The sequence below is a fragment of the Coenobita brevimanus genome, chromosome 115, assembly GCF_032717465.1.
Source record: "Coenobita brevimanus isolate Jiangsu-jjx chromosome 115, ASM3271746v2, whole genome shotgun sequence".
Lineage (NCBI taxonomy): Eukaryota > Metazoa > Arthropoda > Malacostraca > Decapoda > Coenobitidae > Coenobita > Coenobita brevimanus.
Window position 1 is genome coordinate 4,952,543 of NC_137068.1, and position 10,977 is coordinate 4,963,519.

The window sequence follows — 10,977 nt, forward strand, 5'->3', positions numbered from 1 at the left end:
TTAGTGTCTGGTGGCTGTGGAAGTGAAGGCAAAAGTTATAAAGAGGCAATGTTGCTGTCACACCCCTTGCTCAAATGCAGGAATTATACACACACATATAGCACAGCAGTTTAGGCAGGACTCAGGACCCTCGCTGAGTATCCTGAGCATTAGCCGAGTAGGGACGAGACTGTTCTAATTCTCCATGAAACAATTTTTCTATATGTAGGGTTGTGAGAGGCAGACTGAAAAAGATCTGGGACGAGATCATGGAGTGTGACCTCAGGGATTAAATAGGGAGGCTGTCAGAGATCGAACAGCATGGAGAGCCGCCATTAGGTGAGCAAGGCCGACGCATGGAAGCATTTTAGAGCTTTTATAAACGACACGAAACGAACAACCTGACCAAGCTAGGCCAGTTAGTGTGCGTTGGTGTTGGTATCCTTTATACGCATATATTTCCACAGCCCTCGCCCTGCCAGTCCTCTGAGTCCGAGGATGAGGACAACGATGTCAGCAGCCAGAGTGTTGGTTCAGGCACGGACGGGGATGAGGCGGAGGCGCTGGAGACAACCTACCCTCCTGACGGGGAGTATGCGGAGGAGGAGGACGAGGATGAGGAGGAGGACGCCCTGGAGGTGGTGGTGGAGACGCTGCTGGGGGGCTCGTACAGGGTCAGGGTGTCTCAGTGGGACACGCCCGCAGGACTCAAGGACCTATTATTTAGGACACAAGGTAACGAAATTGCAGCAGCTTCACCAAAGGATATTTATGTCCAAACCACAGGCGAGAAGAACTGACGTAAGAATAACAGTGCCAGGGTACATGTGAAAATATATGACCTACAGCAGGGCTGGGGAACCTTTCTCCTGTTAAGGGCCAGTAGGATATTTTTAACATCATTCGCGGGCCATACAAAATTATCAACTTAAAATCAACGTTTCTTTATTTTTTTATTTATTTTTTTGTCATTTATCTCTAATGCGACGGCTGGAACTGCTTCTCTTTGGTGGCGTTACACACACACACACACACACACACACACACACACACACACACACACACACACACACACACATATATACACACACACACACATATACACACACACACACACATATACACACACACACATACACACACACACACACACACATATATACACACACACACACACACATATATATATATATATATATATATATATATATATAATCTATCTATCTATCTATCTATCTATATATATATTCGTTCATGATTTATGAAATTGCATTTATGAATTGACTCGCGGGCCTGATCACATGGTCTTGTGGGCCTTATACGGCCCGGAGGCCGGACATTCCCCATCCCTGATCTACAGTATGTAGCTATCTATCTGTCTATCTATCTATATATCTAGGTATGTACTCGAATACAGGGTGGTTGGAAAGTCACTCCCTGTTATAACCTTCTCATTTTCAATCTTTTCCAACGGATTTATATGAAACAGCCGTCAAATTAAAGGAAATTGTCTGCGATTTTAGTTCATGAATGGCAGTAACATTAACATTACATCATCGTGACGTAAGATGTAGCCTGGCCACGACATCTGTAAACATGGTGCGAGTAAGTCATGTACACTGGCTGCTAACATCCCAAGGGTACGTTTGTCACCACCTGTCGCATCCTCTCCTCGATTTCAACACCCGCTGTTTTGTAAGCTTCCTCTTTTGTTCATCCCCACAGGAAGGAATCTGTATCTATCTGTGTGTGTGTGTGTGTGTGTGTGTGTGTGTGTGTGTGTGTGTGTGTGTGTGTGTGTGTGTGTATGTATGTGTATCCCCCTCCCTCACATACCCAAGCTTCACAAACAACACACAACATAGTGGAGGTATCACCCATTTTAGTTTCCATTGCTAATCCTTTACGTATCCATCCCCAGGCATTCCACCCAGCCACCAACACCTAGTCCTTGGCGATAGGGAGCTGGCGGAGGAGATGTGTTTGGTGGAGCAGGGGGTGGTGGACGGGTCGAGGCTTAAGCTGGTGTTGGCTATGACGGGGGGTCCAGTAAACACCCGCCGCTTACCATCACAAGACGACCGACTGTGGCAAGACTTTACGGATTATATCGATGTTAATAAGTAAGTCTGTGCTGTGGTGTGGTATAGTGGTGGTGTGATGTGGTATGGTGTGTGGTAGTGGAGAGGTGGGTGGTTGTGTATGGTTGTGGTGTGATGTGGTATGGTATGGTGTGTGGGGTGGTGTGTGGTAGTGGTATGGTCAGTGGTAGTGTATGGTCGTGGTGTGGTATGGTATGGTGATGTGTGGTATGGTGTGTGGTAGTGGTAAGGTGGGTGGTAGTGTATGGTCGTGGTGTGATGTGTGGTATGGTGTGTAGTAGTGGTAAGGTGGGTGGTTGTGTATGGTCGTGGTTTGATGTGGTACGTTATGGTGGTATGTGGGGGTGATAAGGTGGGTGGTAGTGTATGGTCGTGGTGTGGTGTGGTAAGGTATGGTATGGTGCTGTGTGGTTGTGATGTGGTTGTGGTAGTGTATGGTTGTGATGTGATGGTATGGTATGTGGTTTAGTGTGGTGTGGTAGTCGGTCAGCTCACGACTACCATCACACCACAATCTACTTAAACAAGGCATCACTGGTAATACTGATGTAAATAAGTCACTCAGTCGTAATCCACATATTCTACTGATGATATTAAGTACAACGCATCTACCCTACCCTGGGCACGATCCCTAACCCCTTCCAGCTCGGTTGATGGCCAGGTATATGCAGAGGGTAAGTTAGTTGAAATAGTAATCAAGGAGATCCATTCCTGCCTCACTTAATTTTATGCAACCATGACCTAGTATGTAAGCTGTATGAATGGCCCAGTGAGATGAAAACAAGTCGATTGAAAGTATTATTATTATTATTATTATTATTATTATTTTCAGGGACGAGCTGTGGGAAGGCGTTGGAGGGAGAACGGTAACCCTTCTGGTACTGCAGGAGGGAGAGAACGTCAACCTGTACAGGGTGGTGGAAAATCAGGACGGCTCATACTCTCCTCTCAATGAATCCTGGGGCTCGCTGACAAGGTGGACTGGCTTTGGTGCTGGAAGTGTCATCATCACCACCATCACAGTCATAATCGTGCCCATCATCATCTTTCTCCTCCTCCTCTTCCTACATCCTCCTCCTCCTCCCCTTCCTTCTCCTTCTCCTCTTCCTCCTTCTCCTCCTCCTCATCAGTATTTATCCCTCTCGTCTGTCAGCGTCACTGTTATCGCCTTATCAGCACCATCATCATTTTTTTTCCTTAGTACTCAAGAGAACAATGAATATTTAAGTACAATATCTGCCTCTGTAAAGTCAGTTTCAAGGAGGTTTATTCCACCCTCTTGGTCTGCGGCGAGAAGTGTATTTAAAACTGTTGTCTTCTGTGGCTCCCCGGACAAAACATCGTAACATCCCCGGTGCCCATCCACACCTGTCACCTACCTCGAATGAGCAGGATGGATGTGAAATTTTAAGACGGTTTGCAAGCACGTAAAACTGCGCGTAAAACCCCCCCCCAAAAAAAAAAACGAATCAAAACAGTGGTATGGCTGTGTTTGCTATTTTGCTGGGAAGAGGAGTATGTGAAACTTAACAGCTCGAGTAATTGAAAACACAGACGATTTGCAAGCACGTAAAAACACTAAAAAAAGCGAATTAAAACTCAGTGGTATGGCTGTGATTGTTTTTTTTTTGCTGGGAGGAGGAATAGTAACAAGATCACAGGAGAGGCTATCGTCCACGTGGAATCCATTATGTTATTGTGAGTTGATGATTGAAAACATGAATAAATCCGCTTTCCTGACACACACACACACACACACACACACACACACAAAGATTCCTCACAGTCGATGCCTTAGGACACTGATAACTTCTGTTCTAGTGACTCCAGGTATACTTGTGATTACCCCCGGCCCTTTGAGATACACTAATGGCCTTCAGTCCGGGAACCACTTGTCTGTAATCAACATAAAGGCTAATTATTCACGCCGATGAGGTAATTTATTGCTCGCAGATGACGTAATGTACTTTTGGATAGACATTTCGAAGTGGAGATTGATACAGCCTTCATTACACATCCATCACCAACTACATGGAGTTGAGAGGTATATGAGGGAGGCGGGAGTGAGTTGGGGGAGGGCAGTCAAATGGTGGGTGACAGAGAGATTTGGAGGCGTTTTGTCTGCGGCCACATTAAACAGCCATCACTAACTAACGAGCTGAGAGGTATATGAGGGACGGGGGAGTGAACTGGGGGGAGGGCAGTCAAATGGTGGGTGACAGAGAGACTTGGAGGCGTTTTGTCTGCGGCCACCCTTTGCGGGATTAGGGCGTCGGGCTATAGATAGATGGATAGACTAACCCTTTCAGTACGAGATATACGTAAACCAATTATAGCATAACTGTAAACTGGTATACGGTGGAAATTTACGTAGTTGGACTGAAGGGGTTAACATCACTATTAAGCGTTTGTCCTTAAATAAAATAATCTCGTGGTGAAAGAAAAGTGATCGTATTGAAGAGGCTGATTTGTGGTGTGTGTGTGTGTGTGTGTGTGTGTTAGTTACGAGATGGCCTGTGGTGTGGTACTGACGTGTGCGGTATAAAGTGGGGTTGACTCTGTGTGTGTGTGTGTGTGTGTGTGTGTGTGTGTGTGTTAGTTCCGAGATGGCGTGTGGTGTGGTACTGACGTGTGTGGTATAAAGTGAGGTTGACTGTGTGTGTGTGTGTGTGTGTGTGTGTGTGTGTGTGTGTGTACTAATATACGTGGTTTATTTACAGCGGGCGGGGCGGGGGCGACGAGAATGGTGCAAATAAACAGATGAGTGAGGAGGAGGCGCGCACCAGGGAGAGAGTCGCGGATCTCAGGCAGCGAATGGAGGACCTCAGACTCAGGAACAAGGTACAGAAGCAGGGATGGGAACTTGGATATATATACGACTGAGTTCTTGTTGTTGCTTAAACCCGGTCTATTTAGCCGAACAGACCCGTAGACCACATGTAAGCAACAACTTCTGCGGGCCCATCCTACAGGTGCATTTCGGTACATATATCGTGTAGGGATCCAGCGCCTCCGTGTGGTAGAAAGTGCCTCGCCAGGGTCGGAACAGCGTCCTTTTCACGACGAAGTGCAGGGAAATAAGAGATTTGATTCCCGGGTGGACGCCACTGCTGCACCATTAAGAGTGTACACCGCCACTGAATTTGGGCTCCCCGTCAGCGCCTCAGGTGTCTGTTGTGATTTAAATTCGTTATTGCTTAAGGACCTAGATACACGGAAAGATTATGTATCCTGCCGTTCTTGTTGTTCCTGCAGATAATATATAACCTGACACTGATGAGGACCCTACACGTGGTGACACATCAAGGGTGGGGCAAGTGCGGCGTCCACTCAGGAGCCAAACCTCCTCATATTTCCCTGTACTTCGCCGTGGGAAGGACCCAGGTCGGATTCTGGTTAGGCGCTGTCTTCTACAAGGGGTGCCACACCCCCACACTATGTGTCTTGTGTACCGTACCTGAAGGACGGCCCCACTGAACCAGTTGCTTTCTTGTGGCCAGTATGCTCGGCCAGACATACTAGGAAGACAACAACAACAATAGATACAATCTAGAATAATTTCCCTTGCATAACTAAAATTTGGTATTTGTAGGAAGGAAAAGTGAAGTAATGGTCTTCGAGAGAAGTGCGGTCAGTGTATGTACAGTGAGGTTGGATGGTGAGGAAATGGAAAATGTGAGTGCGTTTAAGTACTTTGGTTGTGTGATGAGTGAGGAAGGAAGTTTAGAGGGTGAAATGCTAGAAAGGGTACAGCAAGGAAGAAAGGTTGCTGGTTCCTTGAAAGCAATGATAAGAGACAGGGAAGTGAGCTTGGAAGTGAAAAAGTTACTGCATGACAGTATTGTGATACCAACTCCAACGTATGGAAGTAAAGCTTGGACATTGTTTGAGGGACAGAAGTCAAGAGTGAGAGTAGTGGAAATGAGTTATTTGAGAGGAGCATGTGGAGTCACATGGAGAGACAGACTGACAAATGAGGAAATGAAGGAGGGTTGTGGTGTGGATGTGGATGTGGATGTGACATGAAGCGTTATGAGGAACACACTGAGGTGGTTTGGTCATGTGGAGAGGATGGAGAGTGAAAGCCTGACGAGGAGAGTGTATGTGAGTGAGGTGGAAGGGGGGGAGAGGGAGGGGGAGGCCAAGGATGAGATGGAGGGATGGAGTGGAGAGGTATATGAGAAGGAGGGTGTGAGCTGGGGGGAGGGCAGTGAAATGGCGGGGGACAGGGCGACATGGAGGCGATATGTTTGTGGCCACCCCTTACGGGATTAAGGCTTCTGGCAATAGACAGATAGATTGATAGATAGGAGGACCAGGAGACATGACAACACTCAGCACTTTCCCTTCCTCGTCTTTCCTGTAAAATCAAATGGTAACCACAGGAAATCCATTGTAAGTGAGAGATTACAGGCAGACTTATCATTGCCTGTAGTGCATTTTGTTCTGAAATAATAAACATCTCTAGCCCCTTCCAGCTCAGTTGATGGACAAGAGTAGTCAGATAAGGAAAGCTTGTGTTGGAGAGGGACGCCTTCACACGATGGTACCAATATGACTGGACGGCTTCACTGCCCGGTTACACAAAAGTCCCTCAACTGCATCCCTATTCCCGAAAGGAGGATGGTGCTTCAGGTTGCAAATAACTGGGTTCTAGCTATCTCTTGCCAGACGCCTCAATCCCGCACGGGGTGGCCACAAACAAATCGCCTCCATAATTGGGTTAATGTTCATATAATCCTGGGACCACAACAAAGCTGCTATAATGGCTAGGTTTTACTTCACAATCATATACCATATCTAACAAAATCCATTTCTATTTCACAAACGTAAGAGCAGGTTCGTAAATTCAAAAATAAAAGATGAATAAATTATGGACACAGATTAGCAAGGACTGTCAGTGTAATGTTATGGTTTATTTATATTTTACCAGACGATTTTACACAGCCTAGGAGACCCCCTGATAGTAAAAAATGTTGTATCTAACGCTTCCATATCCTAAGCTGAATAAAATCGTCTGGAGGCAGCAGTATTAACCTATAAAAGGACGTCCTTTGCCTGAAGTAAAGAGGAAGGCTTAAGATTAATTCCTTGTCGGGTACACGAGAGCTGATAGTAGCAATAGTAGTAGTAGTAGTAGTAGTGATCCCAGGTGTATATGAAACGTGAACCCGGTGGACTGCTGGCTGCAGTTGCCTCTTGCATCGCACCATCCTCCATAAGGCAGGGAAGAAACTGAGGGACGTTTGTATAATCACGGAGTTCCACTGCCAAGTTTTATCGCTGTCACTACGTGAAGGCGTCCCTCTCCAGCACACACTAGAGTCATTAAAGCCATCAGTGTTTGTTATGGCCCAGTCCGCCATTTGAATGCAATCTACAACCACTGAACTAACTTCCCAGTCCCCACTTGTACTTTCTGGTGGACAGGGACAATGTGATGTCAACAAAGTCTATGTTAAGACAGTGTTCTTCTCTAGTTACAGCTCAGCATTTAAGCTGGAGAGACGACACTTTTATGCCCAGTTAAAGAGAACAGAGTATATATTGTTAAGAGTGTCAGTAAAGTGTATCTAGCTTGCCAATGTACTGTACATTTCAGGTGGAATGATGAAAGACTGACGCCTGGGGAAAGTAAAAATACCCCACTAATACCAATACACCAGTCCTGTATGAGACAGCCCTAGCATGTATTCAATATGGACGTTGGGTGTTAGCGCCGAAGTGGTGACATGTAGAGGTGTACGATATGTAGGAGGACTACTGGGCCTTGGGAGCAGGCTGAGAAGCCTATGCCCAGAGTCGAGCACATAAAAAAGAAAAAAATATATATATATATATATATATATATATATATATATATATATATATATATATATATATATATATATATATATATATATATATATATATATATATTACTAAGACTCAGTAAAGTTTACATTAAGATCGTCAAAGTACTGTACTGTACACTACGTAACTACATTATTTAGACTGTCTGTAAACAATATGTATAGAGTGTCAGTATACTGTATAACATCATGCTGTTGATTTCAGACCAAGAAGGACAAGAACAAGATGCAGTTAGCAGCACAAAGGTCCCTGAACAGCAGCATGAAGGCCGTGACGGATTTGGGGGAGGATCTGCCATCACCGCGAGTGGATATTCCAGAGGGTGTGGTACGTCGCCCCCACCCCACCCCCTTAACCACCCCCTTGGCCACACCCAGGCAGCGGAGTCCACGGAGACTGAGTAACGCTGGCCGGAGGGGTGGGCGAGGGTCCCGGCCCAGTACGCAGGAAAGGTCCGAGTTTTCCCGCACCAGCTTCACCCGAACTACCCTGAAGGAGCTGCCCATGGCCAATCCACCCGTGCCTGTGGATTTCACCCGCAGGAAGCCCCTTGATGGTATCCGCCCACAGGGGAACCGACTTTCTGCTGTGAATGAGGACAGGGGACGTGGTGACTCACCCTCACAGTCTCCGGAAACCCTCACTACTCAGGTCCAGAACAAAAACTATGACTCTTATCGCAGGTCAATTGTAGTGCATAGTAAAGCAAATAGTGACAAGACGAAAAACAGTCCCGAAGCATGGCCCAGGAGAGAAGTGTCTAAGCCGCCCTTCATGCTACCAGAAACCCAAGCCCATACCTTCCGTTATGATCACGACCGCCTGAATCGCTCCCACAACCAGGCCCTCCTTCGCTCGTTCCATCACACTGCCACTAAACGGCCTAAGACTTCCCCTGAGGTCTTGGAGCGAAGGCCAGGTTCAGGGAGTCAACAGAGTACCCTGAGTGAGCGCATTCACCTTCGCGCTGCAGACGACAAGCTACGCGAACTGTGCTCCATCTTGGGAACACCGCCGGGGCGGAACTCACAGCTGAATGGCTCCTCCTCTGATACACAGCCCCCCAGTCTCACCGCCAGTCTTTCAGGAGCCAACAACTCCCTCACGCGCAGCCAGCGAACCAGCTCTGTGTCTGTATCCCTGGCTTCACTGCGCAGTCGTGGAGGCACGCCACCTTCACCAGGCCGGGGAGCACTAGTCGCCTCAGGGTCCAGGGAGCACCGTGATGCCTTACGTGGGCTCATGCGTAGCCAGGGTGGTGTATCGCGACGCACCACCCCTGATCAAGGCTCCATACCCTTACGTAAGCCCTCTAGTGGTAAGGGTACAACACGGCGGCCCTCCAGTGGCAGAGGCACCACACACCTTCCCCCCGTCACCCCCCAGCGCCGTAGGACCCGTCGCCGTCCCAGATGCGGTGAGTGTTCCCGCCGCCTTAACGTCACCACAACATATGAGTGTCGCTGTGGGGGCATATTCTGTGCTCAACATCGGTACGCAGAGACTCACACTTGTAATTTTGACTACAGGACGGCCGGGCGAAACTTGCTGACTTTAGCCAACCCTTTAGTTGCCCCTAACAAATTGCCAAAGATATAATAGTTTTCCATTGTGAAACAGACTGTGAAGAAACCATACACGGGATTAAAGTGACCCTTAAGAAATGCCAAAGATATACATAGTTTTCCAACGTGAAACAGACCTGCAAAGGAATCAAACTCGTGGTTGGGGTGACGTGTCCTAAGTGAATATCTTCCCTGAGAAGTGTACAGTGTGTTGACTAATGTTTTGCTACTGTGATGATGAAACATTATCTAGGCTCTACTCTCTTTATACAGTTTGCATTGTAAGCCACAGCACAGGGTGACTTAGCTCTCACACTCAGGATTGTATCATAAGTGGCTTTGGAGATTTCGTAGCCCATCTTCCTTAGCGATTTATTTTACCGGTTTCACCTTGATATCCGGGTGCTGTAGAGAGACGCCTTCATGTGGTGGCACTGATATAACTGTGTAACTCCACTGCCCCGTTATATTAACAGCCCTCAATTGTCTCCCTATGCCAGAATGGAGGGTGGTGGACCTACAGGAGAGGGACTTCAGAAAGTAGTCCATCGGGTTCACGTTTAGATGTGCCTGGGGTTGTACCTACTACTACTACTACTACCACCACCTTAATATCATCCTGTTCGTCACTGATACAAACTGTGTCGATATTAAATTGTATCAGTAACACACAATATGAAGATCAAGTGGGCAAAATAAACCGCAAAGGAAGAGTTGCCACGAATCCTCCCAGGCCGCCTACAATAAATCCTTCCTATTCACAAGCCATCAGACTGTCACTGTACATAAAATATTCGTGACTGATGCATGGAGACAGAAGCATAACACTGGTGAGAGGGAGACGCACAACGAGCTGAGATTACAAGGGGTGGTCTGTAAATTACGTTCCTCTGTCTTGTGTGTTCGGATGGCTCAGTCTGCTGGTGTGGGGACTGCGGACAATTTAACTTCATGAAATTACTACACAATCATGGAGTCAGTGGATGCATTTGCACACACACACACACACACACACACACACACACACACACACACACACCACTCAACCATACAATAAGTGGATGTAAAAATAAGCACACACACACACACACACACACACACACACACACACACACACACACACACACACACACACACACACACACACACACAGAACCAAAATCTGAGAAACACAAATGCAAGGTAGACACTTTTAACACTAATCAAGCCCTCCCCAGTACACAGGATGCTTGAAAGGGGCTATGTGTGGACTACCCTGTAATTCTCTAGTGTTTCAGGATCAATGGAACCCAGTCTCTTCCAAGCACGGCTCAGTTCAGTTCGAAACGTTAGCGATATCGAAGAACTTAGACTTTTGGGAACACTGGCGAGAAGACTGTCCTTGTTTTAGAATGTTATTTATATATTTCTTAGTTATTATGGTTATTATTATTATTATTATTATTTTTATTATTATTATTATTATTATTTGCTTTTGG

At 46.6% G+C, this 10,977-nt stretch overlaps 1 protein-coding gene across 1 annotated transcript; it reads left to right on the forward strand.

Annotated features, from left to right (window-relative positions):
• Positions 1–647: 647 nt before the first annotated feature.
• On the forward strand, positions 648–9,937 carry LOC145418571 (AN1-type zinc finger protein 4-like). Its single transcript, XM_080286939.1, has 5 exons — positions 648–714; positions 1,901–2,102; positions 2,914–3,057; positions 4,802–4,922; positions 8,139–9,937. Exons 2-5 carry the CDS (start codon positions 1,957–1,959, stop codon positions 9,531–9,533), a joined length of 1,806 nt encoding a protein of 601 aa, XP_080143065.1. The 5' UTR covers positions 648–714; positions 1,901–1,956; the 3' UTR covers positions 9,534–9,937.
• Positions 9,938–10,977: the final 1,040 nt, after the last annotated feature.

What these genes read in the sequence shown, in the direction of transcription:
- LOC145418571 (XM_080286939.1), top strand. Translation starts at nt 1,957, where the DNA reads ATGTGTTTGGTGGAGCAGGGGGTGGTGGACGGGTCGAGGCTTAAGCTG. An exon ending in GATTATATCGATGTTAATAA is followed by an intron (nt 2,103 to 2,913) that starts GTAAGTCTGTGC and finishes TATTATTTTCAG; the next exon opens with GGACGAGCTGTGGGAAGGCG. An exon ending in ACCTCAGACTCAGGAACAAG is followed by an intron (nt 4,923 to 8,138) that starts GTACAGAAGCAG and finishes TGTTGATTTCAG; the next exon opens with ACCAAGAAGGACAAGAACAA.